The 19,406-nt window shown below is 50.5% G+C and overlaps 1 protein-coding gene across 1 annotated transcript; it reads left to right on the top strand.

Moving 5' to 3' along the window:
* The first annotated feature begins 547 nt into the window (after positions 1–547).
* EME2 (essential meiotic structure-specific endonuclease subunit 2) lies at positions 548–13,190 on the top strand. The gene is given in 6 exon segments (XM_030545567.1): positions 548–636; positions 10,028–10,141; positions 11,160–11,301; positions 11,303–11,332; positions 11,334–11,354; positions 13,020–13,190. Coding segments are annotated over 6 exon segments (567 nt in total).
* Positions 13,191–19,406: the final 6,216 nt, after the last annotated feature.

Genomic DNA, 19,406 nt, shown 5'->3' with positions numbered 1-19,406 from the left:
AGCCCAAGTTGGTGGAGCGCACCTGCCCTCCCCCCCAAATGGTATGCAGTGGCCTGTGTGAAAGGAATTGTTGGGCTCAGCCCATTGCCTAGTGGTCAGGTGTGACAGAGTGCTGCTAGTGAGGCTCCAGTCAGGAGGATTGGACTGGGGCTGGGTAGATAGCCTGATGCTTGCCTGGTAACTGACCACATCTGCTAGTCTTGGTAGCAGGAGCTATAAGGCTGGGAGGAAGTGAGAGCAAAGGGAGGGCAGAGACCAGGAGGGGAAGGTCAGGTTCAGATTCAGAGGGAGGTGGGAGTCTCCTACTCTGTTGCTGGCCAGCCCCATGGTAGGCCAAACTGTTGTAAAAAGCCAGTATATAGCTGGAAACTGGTGGTGGGGACTTGATCACAAATAAAGAGCACAGGTGTTGCACCAGCCTGAAGTTTCCCTGAGTCTTTGAAAAGAGGGGGAGAAGGGCCGAACCAGAGGAGCACTGCATGCGTCCCATTACATGTGGGGGCTCGTCCGGGATCCAAGGCCACAGCCAGTGCCTGGCTCCCTGAGGATGGAGGGAACTGTGCAGTGGCTAGCTAAACAGCAAGAGGAGCTGCAGAAAACCCTGCAGGCCTTCCAGCAGTCCCACCAGGCAGAGCTGTAGGCTCTACTTGCCTTGCAGGCTGAACAACAGACTTTATCCTGGAGCAGGCCAGTGTACAGCAGCAGCTCCTGCACCAGTCAGTAGCCCCCCTGGAGGTGATGGCAGCTGCGCACTAGAGTTGGGGCTGTATAAGATAGGCTCTGCCAATGACCTCGACGCCTTCCTGTGTATGTTTGAGTGGGTGGCACTGGATGGGACAAGGTGAGGTGGGCCCTAAGACTGACCCCCTATCTGGCCAGCAAGGCACAGGCTGCCTATATGGCCAGAAGTGACAAACAGGGCAAAGATTATGACTCAGTGAAAGTGGCTGTCCTAGACCAGATGGGACTGTTGGTGGAAAAGTACAGACAGAAGTTTTGGGCGGCCTGGTTGACTGGGGGTTTGCAGCTCCGAGCTTTTGCCCAGAAGCTCACGGACTGGGCCAAGCAGTGGTTGAGGCCTGATACCTAGATGGTGGGAGAGATGATGGACAGGGTGATTCTGGAACAATTTGTGCATGGCCTCCCAGAAAACATGTGAGTCTGGGTCCTGCAACAATAGCCAAATATGGTAGAGGCCGCTGTCAGATTGACCAAAGAATATGCAGAAGCAGATGTTCCTCGAAAGGAGGGTTGAACAGGCTGGGACCTAGACTGGGGGAAGAAACCCCAAGAAGTCCCAAGAAAAGAAAGGAGGAGATTAAGGGGGCCCCTAATTGCCCAGGACAGTTGGTCTGCTGGCCATGTGAGTGGCCAGGACATACACGCAGAGAGTGCCTAGAAATGGTGTGTGGCTCAGTTTTGCTGTTGGCCGAATGGTGGAGGGAGGAAGTAGGGGTGAACGCTGGCCATCATCCTGTGCAGGTGAGGAGGAAGTATTTTTTTCCCCACTGCTTGTTTCCTTTTCTCTGATAGACATTGTGATGGGTTCGATCACAGTAATCCCCTTGGGACTGTCAACTGATGTGCTGAGACTACCTCTGAGCCTGTTTTCTCTGCCAGTTTGGGCCTCCAGAACCCTGCCTTGTTGAGCCAGACACAGCAGTCTGCTCCAACACAGGCCCAGGGTCTGAACCACGTGCCCCAAAGCTGCAGACTTAATTGAAAACAGCTTAAGAAGTGCTCCTGTCTCCAGCACCCAGCTCCCAGTGGGATCCAAACCGCAAATGAATCTGTTTTACTCTGTATAAAGCTTATACAGGGTAAACTCATAAATTGTCTGCCCTCTATAACACTGAGAGAGAGATATGCACAGCTCCCCCAGGTATTACTTACTTACTTTGGGTTAATTAATAAGCAAAATTGATTTTATTAAGTATAAAAAGTAGGATTTAAGTGGTTCCAAGTAATACCAGACAGAACAAAGTAAGTTACCAAGCAAAATAAAACAAAACACGCAAGTCTAATCCTAATACATTAAGAAACTGATTACAGATAAAATCTCACCCTCAGAGATGTTCCAATAAGCTTCTTTCACAGACTGGGCTCCTTCCTAGTCTGATCTCAATCCTTTCCCCGGGTACAATTCTTGTTAGCTCCAGCTCAGGTGGTAACTAGAGGATTTCTCATGACTGAAACCCCCTTTGTTCTGTTCCACCCCCTTATACAGCTTTGGCACAAGGCAGGAATCTTTTGTCTCTCTGGGTCACCACCCCTCCTTCTAAATGGAAAAGCACCAGGTTAAGATGGATTTCAGTACCAGGTAGGGTGACTAGGCGTCCCGATTTTATTGGGATTGTCCCAATATTTGCTTGTTTGTCCCGTGCCCTGACCAATGCTAGGTTGGGACACTGGACAAACAAGCAAAGGCTCCAGAACCCGGAAGGGCTCGTTACCTCCCCTACTCCGACTCCGCCCCCACCTTCCCCCATTGGCTCTCTCCCCAAATCCCCGCCCCTATTCCTGCCCCCTCACTCCCCCATTGCCTCCCTCCCCAAATCCCCGCCTCTTGCCACGCACACCATGCCCAGGAGATGCGTGTGAGTCCGACTTGGCCTTGAGCAGGCAGGATTTGGGTGCAGTACCTGGAGGGAGAGTAGGGGGCAGCCCGCGGGGCCAGGCGGCGGCTGTTCTCCCCACCTGGGCAGCAGGACTTGGGAGCAGCCGCAGCTCCCACTGCCGTGGGGGGAGGAAGTGGCCAAGCACGTGGCGCTTGGCAGCTGCAGCTTTGGCGCCCGGGCCCGAACCCTCTGAGCCCGGGCCTGGGGTGGGGACCCAGCAGCGCGCATGCTGCGCGTGCCCAACCTCTGGCCAGTCACGTCTGGGCTGGCTGCTCAGCTGGTGCAATCCCAGGGCGGAGGCATCGGCAGCCCAGCCTCGTTCGTTCCCCTGCAGGACCAGAGCGGGATGTGGAGTCTGGGGCCTGCTGCCTCCACTCCGGGGCCGCCCGCGGGATTGCACCAACTGGGCAGCCAGGCCAGACGCGACTAGCCAGGGGCTGGGCGCAGCGTGCGCGCTGGGTCCCCGCAGCAGGCCCGGCCTCAGGGGGTTCGTGGGTGCTAGAGCCGCAGTCGCCGAGCTTGGCCAGCGGCGGCTTCCTCCCCCCGCGGCAGTGGGAGCTGCAGCAACGGCTGCTCCTGAGTCCTGCTGCCCAGGTGGGGAGAACAGCCACCGCCTGGCCCCTCAGGCCACCCCCTTACTCTCCCTCCAGGTACTGCACCCGAGTCCTGCCTGCTCGAGGCCAGGCCGGACTCTCACTCACCCCAGCCCCACGCTCTCCTGAGTCTCCAGGGCCTCCCTCCAGCGCTTGCAAAGGGAGTAGGAATCGGGGGTGGGGAATTTTTTTTTTTTTTTGCTCTGCCACCATTTTATTCCCCTTGCCCCCGCCCCTCCCGGCGCGTCCCAATATTTGACCTGGGTGATCTGGTCACCCTAGTACCAGGTGACATTGTCCCATGTCTTGTGAGACCCCAAGCCTTCATTCTTTCTGGCTTGACTCACAGAAAGGCTTGCAAGTAAACAGAGCCCTTTACAACCAATTGTCCTAGTTGATGGGAGCCATCAAGAGTCCAAACCACCATTAATGAGCCCCACTTTGCATAATTACAATAGAACCTCAGAGTTATAGTTTATATTTCTAGTTTCAGATACAAGAAAGATACATTTATGCAAATACGATGACCACACTCAATAGATTATAAGCTTTCTAATGATACATTACAAGAGATCTTTTGAATGAAGCATATTTCAGTTACATTATATTCACACTCATTAGCATGTTTTCATAAAATCATAATGAGTGCAACGTCACAAATGTATTTTCCCCTATTCCCCAGCCATGTCTGTAATGGAGCAGAAGTCAGCATTCATCTGTCTTTTGGTGATAGCATGCTTGTATCTAAGACAACCAAAACCTTTCGCCAGTGCTTACAATTGGAGATAGCTATGGTAATTGTTGGCAAATGTTAATTCTGTGATGGCCCTTGCTATACTTCTTTGTACCTGTGCCATGTTATTGAGGTGCAAGGTCAGATAATACGGTGTCTAGGAAGATATTTTGTGACTGGAGCTTGTGATTCTTTCATTAACGCCTCCAGGCCCCAGAGGGGATGAGCGCCCCATTGCACCCTGGACATATACAGAGCAACAGTCAGTTCCTGCTCCAGCGAGCATACAATCTAAACCAGAGGTGGGCAAACTACGACCTGCGGGCCACCAGGGCCGGTGCAACCACTAGGCAAACTAGGCGGCCACCTAGGGCGCCAAGATTTGAGGGTGCCAAAAAGTGGTGCCCAAAATGTCTGGCTTGCTCACCTGGCACCAGCTAAACATGTAACCCTCTTCCTGCCACTGTGCAAGGGGGCGCTGCAGCTTTGATCAGCTCTGGCCGTCAGGATGGGAAGCGATGTCATTCCTCCTCTGGCCGCTAGGGGAGCACTATGCTGCTCCCTGCTGCTCTGGCTCTGACACAGGGCCCCCACCCCTGCTCAGCCCTGCCCTGCCCCCACTCCCCAGAGCTCTGAAACAGGGCTGGGCTTGCACTCACCAGTGGGGGGAAGTGCAGAGACCCGGCCCCAGCCACGCCACCGGCGAGTGCTGGAGGGTGGTTCCCCCCTGCCCTCTAAGCCAGCCCCATCCCCTGGAGGCCTGCCCCCCCACTCCCGCCCCCAACACACAGAGGCCTGGGGAACCACCACCGCCCCACGGGGGTGCTGCATAGGGCCCCAGAATAGCTAGGGACAGCCCTGGTACCCACCACCCTACCCGCAGCCAGCCCCTGCTGCACCCCTTGCCCTGCCTGCAGCGAGCCCCACACCCCCTGCCTTGCCCGAAGCCAACCCCACACCCCCTGTCTCCAGCCAGCCCCACACCCCCTGCCTGCAGCCAGCCCCACATTTCCTGCCCTGCCCACAGCTGGCCCCACACCCCCTTGTATCCAGCCAACCCCACACCCGCTGCCCTGCCTGCAGCTAGCCCCACACCCCCATCTCCAACCAACCCCTGCCACAGCCCCCTGCCCTGCCTCCAGCTAGCCCCACACCCCATCTCCAGCTAGCCCATGCTGCACCCCCTGCCCAAAGCCAGACAGCCCCACATCCCCTGTCTCCAGCTGACCCCTGCCGCACCCCCCAGCCTGAAGCCAGCCAGCCCCACACCCACTGTCTCCAGCCAATCACTGCCTCACCCTCTGCCCTGCCCGCAGCCAGCCCCACACTCCCTGTCTCCAGCCAACCCCGCACCCCATCTCCAACCAGCTCCGCATCCCCTGCCCTGCCCGAAGCCAGCCATCCTCACACTCTCATCTCCAGCCAACCCCTGCCACACCCCTGTGCCCGAAGTCACTTAGCCCCACACTCCCCTGTCTCCAGCCAGCCCCTGCTGCATCCCCCTGCCCAAAGCCAGCCAGCTCTGCACTCCCCTGTCTTTAGCCAGCTGCTGCTGCACCCCAGTGCCCAAAGCCAGCCAGCCCCACACCCTGTCAGGTTATTCATTTATTTTAATTAAATATGTAGACTAAATAATTAGATTAATAAATGTTCAAGCCGAACGTGTATTAATTCTAATGAACAATGTCACATTATGCGTATTCATTTTTGAAAATTTATAATAAACGATGCTCCGGGGGAAAAGGTGGGAGCAGGGGGCGCAAGGTGGAAGTTTCACTTAGGGCACAAAATATCCTTGCACCGGCCCTGTGGGCCACATCTGAAGGTTCCTCACAAAACCTTGTCATTCCTGGGGCACTTGTCAGTGTCCCTTGAAATGAATTCCAGCCCTGCTGGAATATGCCCTGGAGGGGGTTATGACTCACTGGTTTACTGGGAACTAAGGGGATGAGCAGGTTTTACTGCTGTGCTGTGTAAACAGAGATAATGCACTTAGCCCATCCTTTCCAGCATAAGCTGGTGGAGGCCTTTGTTGTGCCCAGATGTATGTTTTCCTTCCTTGCTCCTCTTTCTCAGGGTCAGAGAGGGGCCTCTGAGAGGCTGACCCCTGCCAGCTGGAAATCTGAGCAGGGTGAGTGCCTTTGGTGAGGTGTGGTGAAGTGCCTGTGTCTGGCATGGACAAGACTGCTCTCACCTGGGGATTGCTTTCCTCTGTGTCATAGAATCATAGAATATTAGGGTTGGAAGAGATCTCAGGAGGTCATCTAGTTCAATCCCCTGCTCAAAGAAGGACCAACACCAACTACATCAGCCCCGCCCGGGCTTTGGCAAGCCAAGCTTTAAAAACCTCTAAGGATGGAGATTCCACCACCTCCCTAGGTAACCCATTCCAGCGCTTCACCACCCTTCTAGTGAAATAGTATTTCCTAATATCCAACCTAGACCTCCCCCATTGCAACTTGAAACCATTGCTCCTTGTTCTGTCATCTGCCACCACTGAGAACAAACTAGCTACATCTTCTTTGGAACCCCACCCCCCCTTTAGGTAGTTGAAGGCTGCTATCAAATCCCTCCTCACTCTTCTCTTCTGCAGACTAAATAACCCCCAGTTCCCTCAACCTCTCCATGTAAATCATGTGCCCCAGCCCCTAATCATTTTTGTTGCCCTCCACTGAGCTCTCTCCAATTTGTCCACATCCCTTCTGTAGTGTGGGGCCCAAAACTGGACACAATACTCCAGGTGTGGCCTCACTAGTGCTGAATAAAAGGGAATAATCACTTCCATTGATCAGCTGGCAATGCTCCTACTAATACAGCCCAATATGCCATTGGCCTTCTTGGCAACAAGAGCACATTGCTGACTCCTATCCAGCTTCTCATCCACTGTAATCCCTAAATCCTTTTCTGCAGAACTGCTCCTTAGCCACTCAGTCCCCAGCCAGTAGCGGTGCATGGAATTCTTCCTTCCTAAGTGCAGGACTCTGCACTTGTCTTTGTTGAACCTCATCAGATTTCTTTTCACCCATTCCTCCAACTTGTCTAGGTCACTCTGGACCCTATCTCTACCCTCACACATATCTACCTCTCTCCACAGTTTAGTGTCATCTGCGAACTTGCTGAGGGTGTAATTCATCCCGTCATCCAGATCATTAATAAAGATGTTGAACAAAACTGGTCCAAGGACTGACCCCGGGGCACTCCACTTGATATTGGCTGCCAACTAGACATCGAGACGTTGATCTCTACCCATTGAGCCTGATGATCTAGCCAGCTTTCTATCCACCTTATAGTCCATTCATCCAATTCATACTTCTTTAACTTGCTGGCAAGAATACTGTGGGAGACCGTATCAAAAGCTTTGCTAAAGTCAAAATATATCACATTCACTGCTTTCCCCATATCCACAGAGTCAGTTATCTCATAGAAGGCAATCAGGTTGGTCAGGCATGACTTGCCATTGATGAATCCATGTTGACTGTTCCTGGTCACCTTCCTCTCCTCAAAGTTTAACAGTGAAACAATGTAACAGTGACTTAACAGTGAAATCCTTGCTGATCTTAAACACAAAAAAAGAAGCTTACAAGAAGTGGAAGACTGGACAAATGACCAGGGAGGAGGATAAAAATATTGCTCAGGCATGTAGGTGTGAAATCAGGAAGGCCAAATCACACTTGGAGTTGCAACTAGCAAGGGATGTTAAGAGTAACAAGAAGAGTTTCTACAGGTATGTTAGCAACCAGAAGAAGGTCGGGGAAGTGTGGGCCCCTTACTGAATGAGGGAGGCAAACTAGTGACAGAAGATGTGGAAAAAGCTAATGTACTCAATGCTTTTTTTGCCTCTGTCTTCATGAACAAGGTCAGCTCCAAGACTATTGCACTGGGCAGCACAGTATGGGGAGGTGGTGACCAGCCCAGTGTGGAGAAAGAAGTGGTTCGGGGCTATTAAGAAAAGCTGGATGAGCACAAGTCCAAGGGGCTGAATGCACTGCATCTGAGAGTGCTAAAGGAGTTGGCAGATGTGATTGCAGAGCCATTGGCCATTATCTTTGAAAACTCATGGCGAACAGGGGAAGCCCTGGATGACTGGAAAAAGGCTAATGTAGTGCCTATCTTTAAAAAAGGGAAGGAGGAGGATCCGGGGAACTACAGGCCAGTCAGCCTCACCTCAGTCCCTGGAAAAATTATGCAGCAGGTCCACAAGGAATCTATTTTGAAGTACTTAGAGGAGAGGAAAGTGATTAGGAACAGTCAGCATGGATTCACCAAGGGCAAGTCATGCCTCACTAAACTAATTTACTTCTATCATGAGATAACTGGGTCTGTGGATGAGGGGAAAGCAGTGGACGTGTTATTCCTTGACTTTAGCAAAGCTTTTGATACAGTCTCCCACCTTATTCTTGCCATGAAGTTAAAGAAGTATGGGCTGGATGAATGGACTATAAGGTGGATAGAAAGCTGGCTAGATCATCGGGCTCAACGGGTAGTGATCAACAGCTCCATGTCTACTTGGCAACTGGTATCAAGCGGAGTGCCCCAAGGGTCAGTCCCGGGGTTGGTTTTGTTTGATATCTTCATTAATGATCTGGATGAAGGGATTAATTAATTGCACCCTCACCAAGTTTGCAGATGACATTAAATTGGAGGGAGTGGTAGATACATTGGAGAGTAGAGATAGGATACAGAGGGACCAATACAAATTAGAAGATAGGGCCAAAAGAAATCTGATGAGGTTCAACAAGGACAAGTACAGAGTCCTGCACTGAGGATGGAAGAATCCAATCCACTGTTACAGACTAGGGACTGAGTGGCTAAGCAGCAGTTCTGCAGAAAAGGACCTAGGGGTTACAGTGGATGAGAAGCTGGATATGAGTCAACAGTGTGCCCTTGTTGCCAAGAAGGCTAATGGCATTTTGGGCCGTATAAGTAGGAGCATTGCCTGCAGATCGAGGGATGTGATCATCCCTCTATTTGACATTTGTAAGGCCTCATCTGGAGTATTGTGTCCAGTTTTGGGCCCCACACTACAAAAAGGATGTGGAAAAATTTGAAAGAGTCCAGCGGAGGGCAACAAAAATGATTAGGGGGCTGAAGCACATGATTTATGAGGAGAGGCTGAGGGAACTGGGATTATTTTGTCTGCAGAAGAGAAGAATGAGGGGGATTCAACTTTGAGGGGATGCTTTCAGCTACCTGAAAGGGAGTTCCAAAGAGGATGGATCTAGACTGTTCTCAGTGGTAACAGATAGCAGAACAAGGAGTAAGGGTCTCAAGTTGCAGTGGGGGAGATTTAGGTTGGATATTAGGAAAAAAAATTTCATTTGGAGGGTGGTGAAGCACTGGAATGGGTTACCTAGGGTGGTGGTGGAATCTCCTTCCTTAGAAGTTTTTAAGATCAGGCTTGACAAAGCCCTGGCTGGGATGATTTGGTTGGGGATTGGTCCTACTTTGAGCAGGAGGTTGGACTAGATGACCTCTTGAGGTCCCTTGCAACCGTGATATTCTATGATTCTGAATGCTTCAAAATGGAATCCTTGAGGACCTGCTTCATGATTTTGCCAGGGACTGAAGTGAGACTGTATGTCCCTGGGTTCTCTTTCTTCTCTTTTTTAAATATGGGCACTATATTTGCCTGTTCCCAAACATCTGGGACCTCCCCCGATCGCCACAAGTTTTCAAAGATAATGGCCAGTGGCTCTGCAATCACATCAGCCACCTCCCTCAGCACCCTTGGATGCATTAGATCTGGACCCATGGACTTGTGCATGTCCAGCTTTTGTAAATAGTCCTTAACCTGTTCTTTCACCACTTAGGGTTGCTCACCTCCTCCCCATACTGTGTTGCCCAGTGCAGCAGTCTGGGAGCTGACCTTGTCTGTGAAGACGGAAGCAAAAAAAGCATTGAGTACTTCAGCTTTTTCCACATCATCTGTCACTATGTTACCTCCCCTATTCAGTAAGGGTCCCCACTTTCCTGACCACCTTCTTGTTGCTAACATATCTGTAAAAACCCTTCTTGTTACCCTTCACATCCCTTGCTAGCTGCAACTCTTGCATGTTTTGCTCATTTTAGTTCTCCTCCTCCAGGGCTGGTGGTGCTACAGCTCTGGTGTACAGTGAGGTCTGGTTCCTGGACACATGGCATGAGTTGAGCCAGCATGTTTCTGCACTGACCAAGGCAACAGCAAACTGCCCATACAAGTGAGCTTGTGTCACCTAGGCAGGTGCTCCCAACTCTTATCCCCCAGCTGAATCCAAAGCCCAGAACATCAGCATCACTCTTTGTTCTGGTTGTGACTCTGACACATTGTGGGAGCAGGGTTTATGCTGCTCCCGTGGCAGATCCTTATAGAGAAAGCCTCACACCCTGAACTCAGTGCCATGGTATTTCAGGGGGCTCCATGTGGAGGGGGTGTGGGGAGACCCAGTTTGTCTCCTGTCAGGGTATTCAGAATAGACTGGATGTAGGAATGTTCATTTCATAACTGGCCCTGTATGGTTATTCGGCTCTTTCCCCTCCCCCACTGCCATTGACACTCTCAGTATGCTGTGCTCTGCCATCTAGGAATAACAGTGTTTGTGGGATAAGAGGTGTAGGCTGGGAAATAAGATCCGGCGAGCAGGGCCGGCACTTCCATTTAGGTGGCCTAGGCAATCGCCTAGGGTGCCAGGATTATTGCGGGGGGGAGCGGCATTTTGCCGGGGGTGGGGGCGGCAGGTGGCTCCGGTGGACATGCCTCAGGCGTGCCTGCGGAGGGTCCCCTGGTCCCGCGGCTCCAGTGGACCTGCCGCAGGCATTCCCGCAGACGGTCCGCTGCTCCCGCCACTCCTGTGGACCTCCCGCAGGCATGCCTGCTGCAGCTCCACCGGAGCCGCAGACCAGCAGACCCTTCGCAGGAATGCCTGCGGCAGGTCCACCGGAGCCACAGGACCTGCAAGCGGGGTGGCGAAATGGCCGTGCGCTTAGGGCACTAAAAACACTAGGTCCGGTCCTGCCGGCGAGGAATGTTAGGTGACAGTAGGACATGCCACCTTAGCAGCAGAATGGAGGTGACCTTTCTGAAGATGGAGAGGGATGTGAGCTAATGGAGGAAAAATGCTGGTCCTGGAGGAACAGAGGTGGACTAGCCAGAAACCCTATTACAGAGGCTGCAGGTAAGATGTGATCTCCCAAACATGCACCACTGCATGTCCTATCCTTGCATCTGGCTTCCTGCAGGAAACAGCTGGAGACCCAACTATTCTCCTTCTGCGCTGATGGGGGCTGGTCCAGTGGCATATGTGTGGAGAAGGATGGGATGGGACTGCAACAGGTGTGGAAGAGACAAATCCAGCAGTTTAACAGAGTCAGCCCTGTTGCGGGCGGCAGCAGCCATAGCAGCAGCATACCCTTTCCCCAAGCCTACTGCTTCAGGTCAGCCCTTGAGCCACTCAGCAACATAAGAACATATATAAGAATGGCCATACTGGGTCAGATCAAAGGTCCATCTAGCCCAGTATCCTGTCTTCAGACAGTGGCCAATGCCAGATGCCTCAGAGGGAATGAACAGAACAGGTAATCATCAAGTGATCCATCCCCCATCGCCCATTCCCAGCTTCTGGCAAACAGAGGCTAGGGACACCATCCCTGCCCATTCTTGTGTTTTGAGGGGTAAATAACACTTCGTTAATTACTTTCTCCACACCAGTCATGATTTTATAGACCTCTATTATATCCCCCTTAGTTGTCTCTTTTCCAAGCTGAAAAGTCCCTGTCTTATTAATTTGTCCTCATATAGAAGCTGTTCCATACCCCTAATGATTTTAGTCACCCTTTTCTGAACCTTTTCCAATTCCAATACACCTCTACCTTGATATAACGCTGTCCTTGAGAGCCAAAAAATCTTATTGCGTTATAGGCGAAACCAGTTTATATCAAACTTGCTTTGATCCATTGGAGTGCACAGCCCCGCCCTCGGGAGCACAGCTTTACTGTGTTATATCAGGTCGCATTATATCGGGAAAGAGGTGTATATTTTTTTTGAGATGGGGCTACCATATCTGCATGCAGTATTCAAGATGTGGGCTTACCATGGATTTATATAGAGGGAATATGATATTTTCTGTCTTATTATCTATCCCTTCCCTAATGGTTCCCAACATTCTGTTACCTTTTTTGACTGCCACTGCACATTGAGTGGATGTTTTCAGAGAACTGTCCACAATGACTCCAAGATCTACTCCCTTCCTGTAGAAAAGCCCTGTCTGATGGAATGGGACCATCATCAATGGACAAGCTGCCCTTGTATAAAATATCTGTAGCTGCCTGCAAATAACAGAGTTTCATGGTCACACTAGGGAGACATTTCAGTAATTTCTACTATAAGATCTATTAGCTTGTCTAGTCCCCCTGTGGCCCAGCTAGCCCAGGGCTCCCCTGCCTTTTGTCTAGTCCCCCACTTTGGCCTGGCTTGCTCAGGGAATCTTCCTGTGGTATATCCAATGCCTTTGTCTGGGCTGATTTTAAATGGCTTAATCCCAAGCAAAGGAGATAGCAGGAATCAATATAGACCTGTCAGACAATCAGGGAGTTGTGGAGGAGGAGAAGATAGCAGTAGAGTTAGTGGATGTTTCTCACTGGTAAAATGCATGGTGTGAAATGTTAGACTTCTGCGGTTATTTCTGGTGGGAGACAAACACTTTCTACCAGGAAATATGGTTTCCTCGGCAGTTCAGAACTAATCACACACAAGCTTTGTCCCTTTGTCATCCAGTGAGGCAGAGCTTACAAATAAAAGCCTCACTAGTCCTTTGGCCAAATGCATACTCCCTCTCCCCTGCTCAGATCGCCATGGTTAGCATTCCCTCCATGGAGATGTACCCATTTCCTTGGGAACAGGGAGGATGGAATACACATCAGTTGTGTGGGAGGTGGGAGTGATTTGTGAGCAGAAATTCTTACTTCTGACTTTATCCTTTTAACCCAGCATGGCAGAAGAAGCACTGCACCTTCAGCTACAGGTGGATCTAAGTCCTGTGCTGGAGATTGAATTTTAGTTGTATGGAGTCCACACCAATTTGTTCTCCTGTTTCGTCTAAGGCCTATCAATAGTGCAGCAGAGAGAAGGACAGACTCCTTCTGCTGAGTGACATTTGGGTAAAAGCAGAGGATAGCAGGAGAGAAAGATGGCTTGGACCAGACTTATCCTGCCGACTCTCTCTCTTCTTGACATCCACTAATCAAGACCTTGTTTTGGACTTAAGTGTGTAGTGGATTTTGGGAAATGATGGGGTTGGTCTGTCCAGATGTTAAATCTAGCATTGCCTGGGCTATCATTAACTTAGCAGTGCTGCTATGAGTCCAGCCTCTTGAGACAGTGGATTCTGCTTCAGAATGAGACTTCTACTTCAAGACATTTCTCATTACAGATGCTTGCTACAGCCCCATGGCTCCAGTTTTGCTATTTAAATGCCCGTCCTTGTGCATCCATGGGCAGAGCAGAGTAAAAGCTGGCAGTCTCAGAACACAACAGTGCAGCCAGGAGTACAGTGATCTCTCCCTGGGCAACATGAGATCATCTCCTTTGCTGTGGGAGATGAATGAGGTTAGTCATACTCCTGTGTTAGTCATGCAGCAAGACCTTGGCAGGCTTAGCCTCCCTTGGCTGCTTTTATAGACCTGATCTGTAACCTCCCTGCTCCCCACAGGTCCTTGTGGGAGATGGTATGGTTAGGCTCCTGCCTCCCAGCACCATCACCCAGGCTGTTGTCTCCTGAGTGTGGTAGAACTACTTTAAAGGGGAATTAACCAGTGGTCTTGACTACCTGCTGGCCTAGAGGGGAGTAGCTTAGCTGTGAGAGAGCAGACCGACTAAAATAATCTGCACCTCGATAGCTGGGCTTCCCAGCCCAACTAATGCCAGACGAGCTAGAGAAAACTCTTGAACAAAAAGGGAGTGTGTATTATTCTCTCACTTCCCACCCCAGAGATGTTAAGGTAAACAACTTTAAAAATGGCCTCTCGCTGCATTCCCAAACTTTGACCACTAATGTTTGAATTTTGATAGGTACTTGGTACTCCCAGCTCCCCTTGACTCTAGGAACTGTGGGTTTTGAATGCGTCTGAAAATAAAGCCCTAACTCTTTAAGTTTGGGTCTCTGTGTTGAAATGAGAATCCTTTCTTGCTTCAGTGAGTCTCCAGGTGGCATTGCTCATGTACTTGGAGGAGGGAAACTAGGAAGGGACAGCAGATGAATAAAAATCCTTGTTTTCAATGGCTGTTCAATGGGGATACATTCTTCCAGTAAACTAATTTAAATAAACAAGCCAGCCAGGTCATTGTGTTGCCAGAGAAATTCCTTGTTCAACCACAGTAATGAGGCGTCCTAATACAGAAGAGCAAATGGTTAAGCTTCTCATCTAGTGGTATGGCTACACTTGCAGCTGTACAGCGCTGGGAGTTACAGCTGTCTTTGTACAGCTGTGTAGGGAAAGCGCTGCAGTGTGGCCACACTGACAACTACCAGTGCTGCAGTGTGGCCACATTTGCAGCATTTGCAGCGCTGTTAAAAGTGGTGCATTGTGGGCAGCTATCCCACAGAGCACCTCTTCCCATTTTGGTGCCATGGGTTGTGGGAAGGGGACGGTAGGGTGCGGGTCATTCCGCTTCCTGTCCCAACGCCCCATGATGCATTGCTTCACATCCCAGCAGTCACTGTTTTTCCGTCCATGTTTGGCACCATTGTGACTCTCCCAACGGTTTCTGTGCAGCGCGATTTCTATGGGAAATGGAGCCTGAGCTGCTGAGGAGTATGCTGACAAGTCTCGCCAGCACATCACATTTGGCAGTTGAGCTATTCCTTCAGCTCCAAAGTGACAGTGAGGAGTCTGACGATGACATCGAGTCGCCTGCTGCGTATGACACTAAATTGCTTGTGGCATTCATGGAAATGCTCAGCACTGTGGTATGCCGCTTTTGGGCTTGGGAAACAAGCACTGAGTGGTGGAATCACATCGTCATGGAAGTCTGGGATGATGTCCAGTGGCTGCAGAACTTTCGGATGAGAAAAGCCACTTTCATGGGACTGTGTGCCGAGCTCGCCCCCTCCCTGCGGTGCAAGGACACGAGATTGAGAGCTGCCCTGCCGGTGGAGAAGCGGGTGGCTATTGCAATCTTGAAGCTGGCAACTCCAGATAGCTACCGATCGGTCGCGAACCAGTTTGGAGTGGGAAAGTCGACTGTTGGAATTGTGTTGATGCAAGTTTGCAGGGCCATTAATCGCATCCTGCTAAGAAGAACCGTGACTCTGGGGAATGTGCAGGACATTGTGGATGGCTTTGCACAAATGGCTTTCCCTAACTGTGGAGGGGTGATAGATGGGATGCATAGATGGGACGCATCCGAGTACATTAATCGGAAGGGGTATTTCTCTATGGTTCTTCAGGCACTTGTGGATCACCGTGGGTGTTTCATTGACATTAACACAGGCTGGCCTGGAAAGGTCCATGATGCACGCATCTTTCAGAACACTGGCCTGTTCAGGAAGATGCAGGCCGGGACTTTTTCCCAGACCGGAAGATCACAATAGGGGATGTCGAAATGCCCATTGGGATCCTTGGAGACCCTGCTTACCCATTAATGCCTTGGCTCATGAAACCATATACAGGGTAGCTTGACAGCAGCAAGGAACGGTTCAACTACAGGCTGAGCTGGTGCCGAATGACTGTGGAGTGTGCTTTTGGCCATTTAAAAGGGCGCTGGAGATCTCTGTATGGGAAGCTAGACTTGGGGGAAAGCAGCATCCCTGCGGTTATATCCGCGTGTTGTACCCTCCATAATATTTGTGAAGGGAAGGGTGAAAAATTCAGTCAGGAATGGACCTCCGAGGTTCAACGCCTGGAGGCTGAATTTGCACAGCAAGAGAGCAGGGCTACTAGAGAGGCCAAGCACAGGGCTACAAGGATTAAGGATGCCTTGAGGGAGGAATTTGAGGCTGAAAACCAACAGTAATGTTTGGTGCCTTGCATGGGAGTGAAGTGCAGTGATTACAATGTTAGGAATCTGTTTTTCCTAAAATGATTTGCAGTGCCTGTTTCTTTCCTGTGCTACGGTATCTTTCACTTTCTGCAATAATAAAGACTGTTTTCAAAGCCAAGAATTCATTTATTGAAAAGAAAATAACTTTCTTGACAGACACACAACATTTTGGGAACCTAAAAGGGCAGGGGGAGGTGGTGGGGAACTGTACAGTCACAGGTTTGAATATGTCCTGTCTGGAGTGCTGTGCAATGAGTGCTGCACTTCAGGATGCCTATACTGCATGGTGATGGGGGTTGAGTGCAGAGGGTAAGAGTCGTAGTTCTCAGGGCTGGTTGGTGAACGTACAGGTGTTGGGGGCAGCTGGTGGTGGTAAGAACCTGGATGCTGGGGAAGGGGGTTTGGAGTTGACATTGGGGCACAAGGGAAAGAGCTTTGGGACGGGGGCTGGGGGGGACCGGCACGGCAGTGCTCTGCCTGCATGGCTACGAGTGACTGGATAGAGTCCGCTTGGCGAGCCAGGATGCTTATGAGCTGCTTTGTGCTTTTCTTCTTAGCCACTGCGTTTCTCTGGCAGATCCTGCTTTCCCTTTTTCTCCAGTCCTGCAGTTTTTTACTCTCTCTGGCAGAGTGATCCATAACTGCTTTCAGCATGTCTTCTTTGCTTTTTCGTGGCTTCTTCCTGAGGTTTTGTAGCCTCTGAGCAGTTGATGATACAGGCAGTCGAGTAGTCAAGGACACTTTTCGAAAGGCAAAAATGGCAACAGTTAACAGAGGAAGCATTGTTTATAATCTCACCCAGACAGTTATTCCCACACAGTGAAGGAGTTTACAGTCTTCTGTTTAGCATACTTTTCCCATACCAAATAGAGCACACATAACCCACAGGAACCACGAAATGGTGAGTAAGGGGGACTGTGAGTTGGGGAAAGCAAAGTGCTGCAGGGAGCACCTACAGTGAACAGTCTCCCAACATTTTCCACAGGAGTTAATCCTGGAAGATATCTCGCTGCTGTGGGTCACCTGGGAAGAGCGGGAGGGTCTTCTACAGCAATGTGGATTCCGCCCTGGCCCCTATGCAGCTTGCCTGTGTGCAGCAATGGTCCCCCCCACCCCTCACAGCACAGTGGCACAGACGTGTTAGCCTGATTGTGACAAGGACCACAGTGGTTCTCCCTATAAACTTGCGCAAGTGCATTGCCCACACTCTGGCTGAAACTTTTGAAGAGATTACCGAGGCCAATTACCGCGATGTGATAGATCACATCAATGGGCTATTCCACGTCTAGGCATGCATGCATGCAGCCTCAACCCCCGCTCCTCTCCCGAAACATTTCCATCCTGAAAATAAAAGCCATTTACCGGCAACCTGCTCCTCTGCTTGTCCTTCACCAAGTACCGGCTGCTGTGACTGGCTACCTTCCTCCTGGCTTGAGAAGAGTTCCTGGCTGCATGCCTCCTGGGACTCCGGGGTGTCTCTCCCCACCCCGGTACTCTCAGTCTTGGTTCCCCCCCCAAATCTGAAGTGTCCATCAGGGTCGTTGGATTGGTAGTGGGGTCACCCCCAAGTATCGAGTCCAGCTCCTTGTAAAAACGGCAGGTCATGGGGGCAGCACCTGAGCGGCGGTTTCCCTTGTGGGCTTTGCAATAGGCACTCCACAGCTCCTTCACTTTAACCCTGCACTGCACCGTGTCCCAGTCATGGCCCCTTTCCAGCATGGCCCTTGGTATCTGCCCATAAGTATCGTAATTCCTATGGCTGGAGCGCAGATGTAACTGCACAGCTTCCTCACCCCAAACACTGATGAGGTCCAGCAACTTGCCATTGCTCCAAGCTGGGGCTCGTTTGGCGCGTGGAGGCATAGTCACCTGGAAAGATTCACTGATTGCACTCCACACCTGGCTAAGCAAACAGGAAGGGGATTTTTAAAATTCCCAGGGCATTTAAAAGGCGGGTCACCTGAGGCCAGGGCAGTAGAGTGCTAACTGATAAGCAGAGTGGCTGAACAGGCATTCTGGGATACCTCCGAATACCACTGGAGGCCAATTACAGCGCTTTTGGTGGCCACACTGGCGGAGCAGCGCTGCATCACCAGCGCTGCAATCGTTACACCCCAGGCAGAGCAGGAGTACAACCAGCATTGCAGCCAGGGAGATGCAGCGCTGTATGTGCCTTGCAAGTGTGGATGGTAAGTTGCAGCGCTGTAAACCCACCACCAGCGCTGCAACTCTCCAGTGTAGCCAAGCCCTAACAGATGTTCCAGGTCCTGTGACTGTAAAAGCAAGTTCAGTTCTCATAATGATTTCATCACATTGGATGGTATTGGGCTCATCTCAGAGAATACATGTAGCTAGTGTGGGAAGTTTTAGAGGAGCATCATCTCTCCCAGTGAGAGTATTTCCAAATAGACATGTGGCTACTTCCTGCGTTTCCTCTCACAGCTGTTCTTAGAATGTTAAAGGGCACGCTGTAGTGCTTTCCCGACAGTTCAGCAGTTGATATTGAAAGCTGAAGGTCTCAGCCTCCACCATATGCATGTAAACTACTTCACTTCAGTGATAGCTCCAGCTTTGCTATCTTAGTACCCTGAGCCAGTCAGTCCTTACAACTAGGCATATTACTGTTACAGGACATGCCTGGTGTTTTACCAGGTGTATCTGTTTCAATACCTGCTCCCACCACGTTGTGTCCTGACTTGCTAGTTACCAAGACTGTGCCTACAGTTACAAGGTAACAGGATACTTTTTCATCAGTGATGTTTAAAGTCTTATAGATTAGGGTCACTTCTGAGCTGGGAAATAGGTTCTTCCCTAACTGAAGGTCAGTGAGAGCAGTTTCAGGCCCCAGATGGATTATTTTCTGCCAAAGGATCCAGCCCCTTATTTCTTTCTGAAACCCAGGAGAGGAAGAGACTTTCTGGCTTGCTACAATCGGCATGCAAGTCTTGCATGATCATTATGCAAAATAACTGCTGATAAAGTGGTGTTGAGTTTCAAATCAGGTGCCTGGCACCAGGCCTGTCACAGTAATAGATCAAGTGAGAGCTGTGTGGATACCACTGTCTGACTTACTAGGAGCCCTGCATTACTCATCCATTCTTTGGGGCAATAAAACCAGAGTCTCAGTTATTAATTTGATTAACAAAGGAGGTAGCAAGTCAGATCCCACCTTTATCCTCTCCCATGTAACTGCCATAGGGTATCAGCCCTGAGCTCCATCTAATCCAGTATCCTGACAGTAGCCAGTATTAGATGCTTCAGAGGAAGAACTCCACAAGGCAGCTGTGGGATAATCTGCTCCCCAATGTGTCTGTGACACTACACCCCATATTCTTAATAAAATTAGTTATATGAATATGGCATAACAGATATTTTATGCAAGATGGGTCATATAAGGTATCATTGGAAAGGTTATGATTTGCTGGTTATCCTAGTTGTATGCATGTATC

This window comes from Gopherus evgoodei, unplaced genomic scaffold, assembly GCF_007399415.2.
Source record: "Gopherus evgoodei ecotype Sinaloan lineage unplaced genomic scaffold, rGopEvg1_v1.p scaffold_38_arrow_ctg1, whole genome shotgun sequence".
Taxonomy (NCBI): domain Eukaryota; kingdom Metazoa; phylum Chordata; order Testudines; family Testudinidae; genus Gopherus; species Gopherus evgoodei.
The sequence above is the reverse complement of the archived record's forward strand: the minus strand, read 5'-3'. Positions and strand labels throughout refer to the sequence as shown.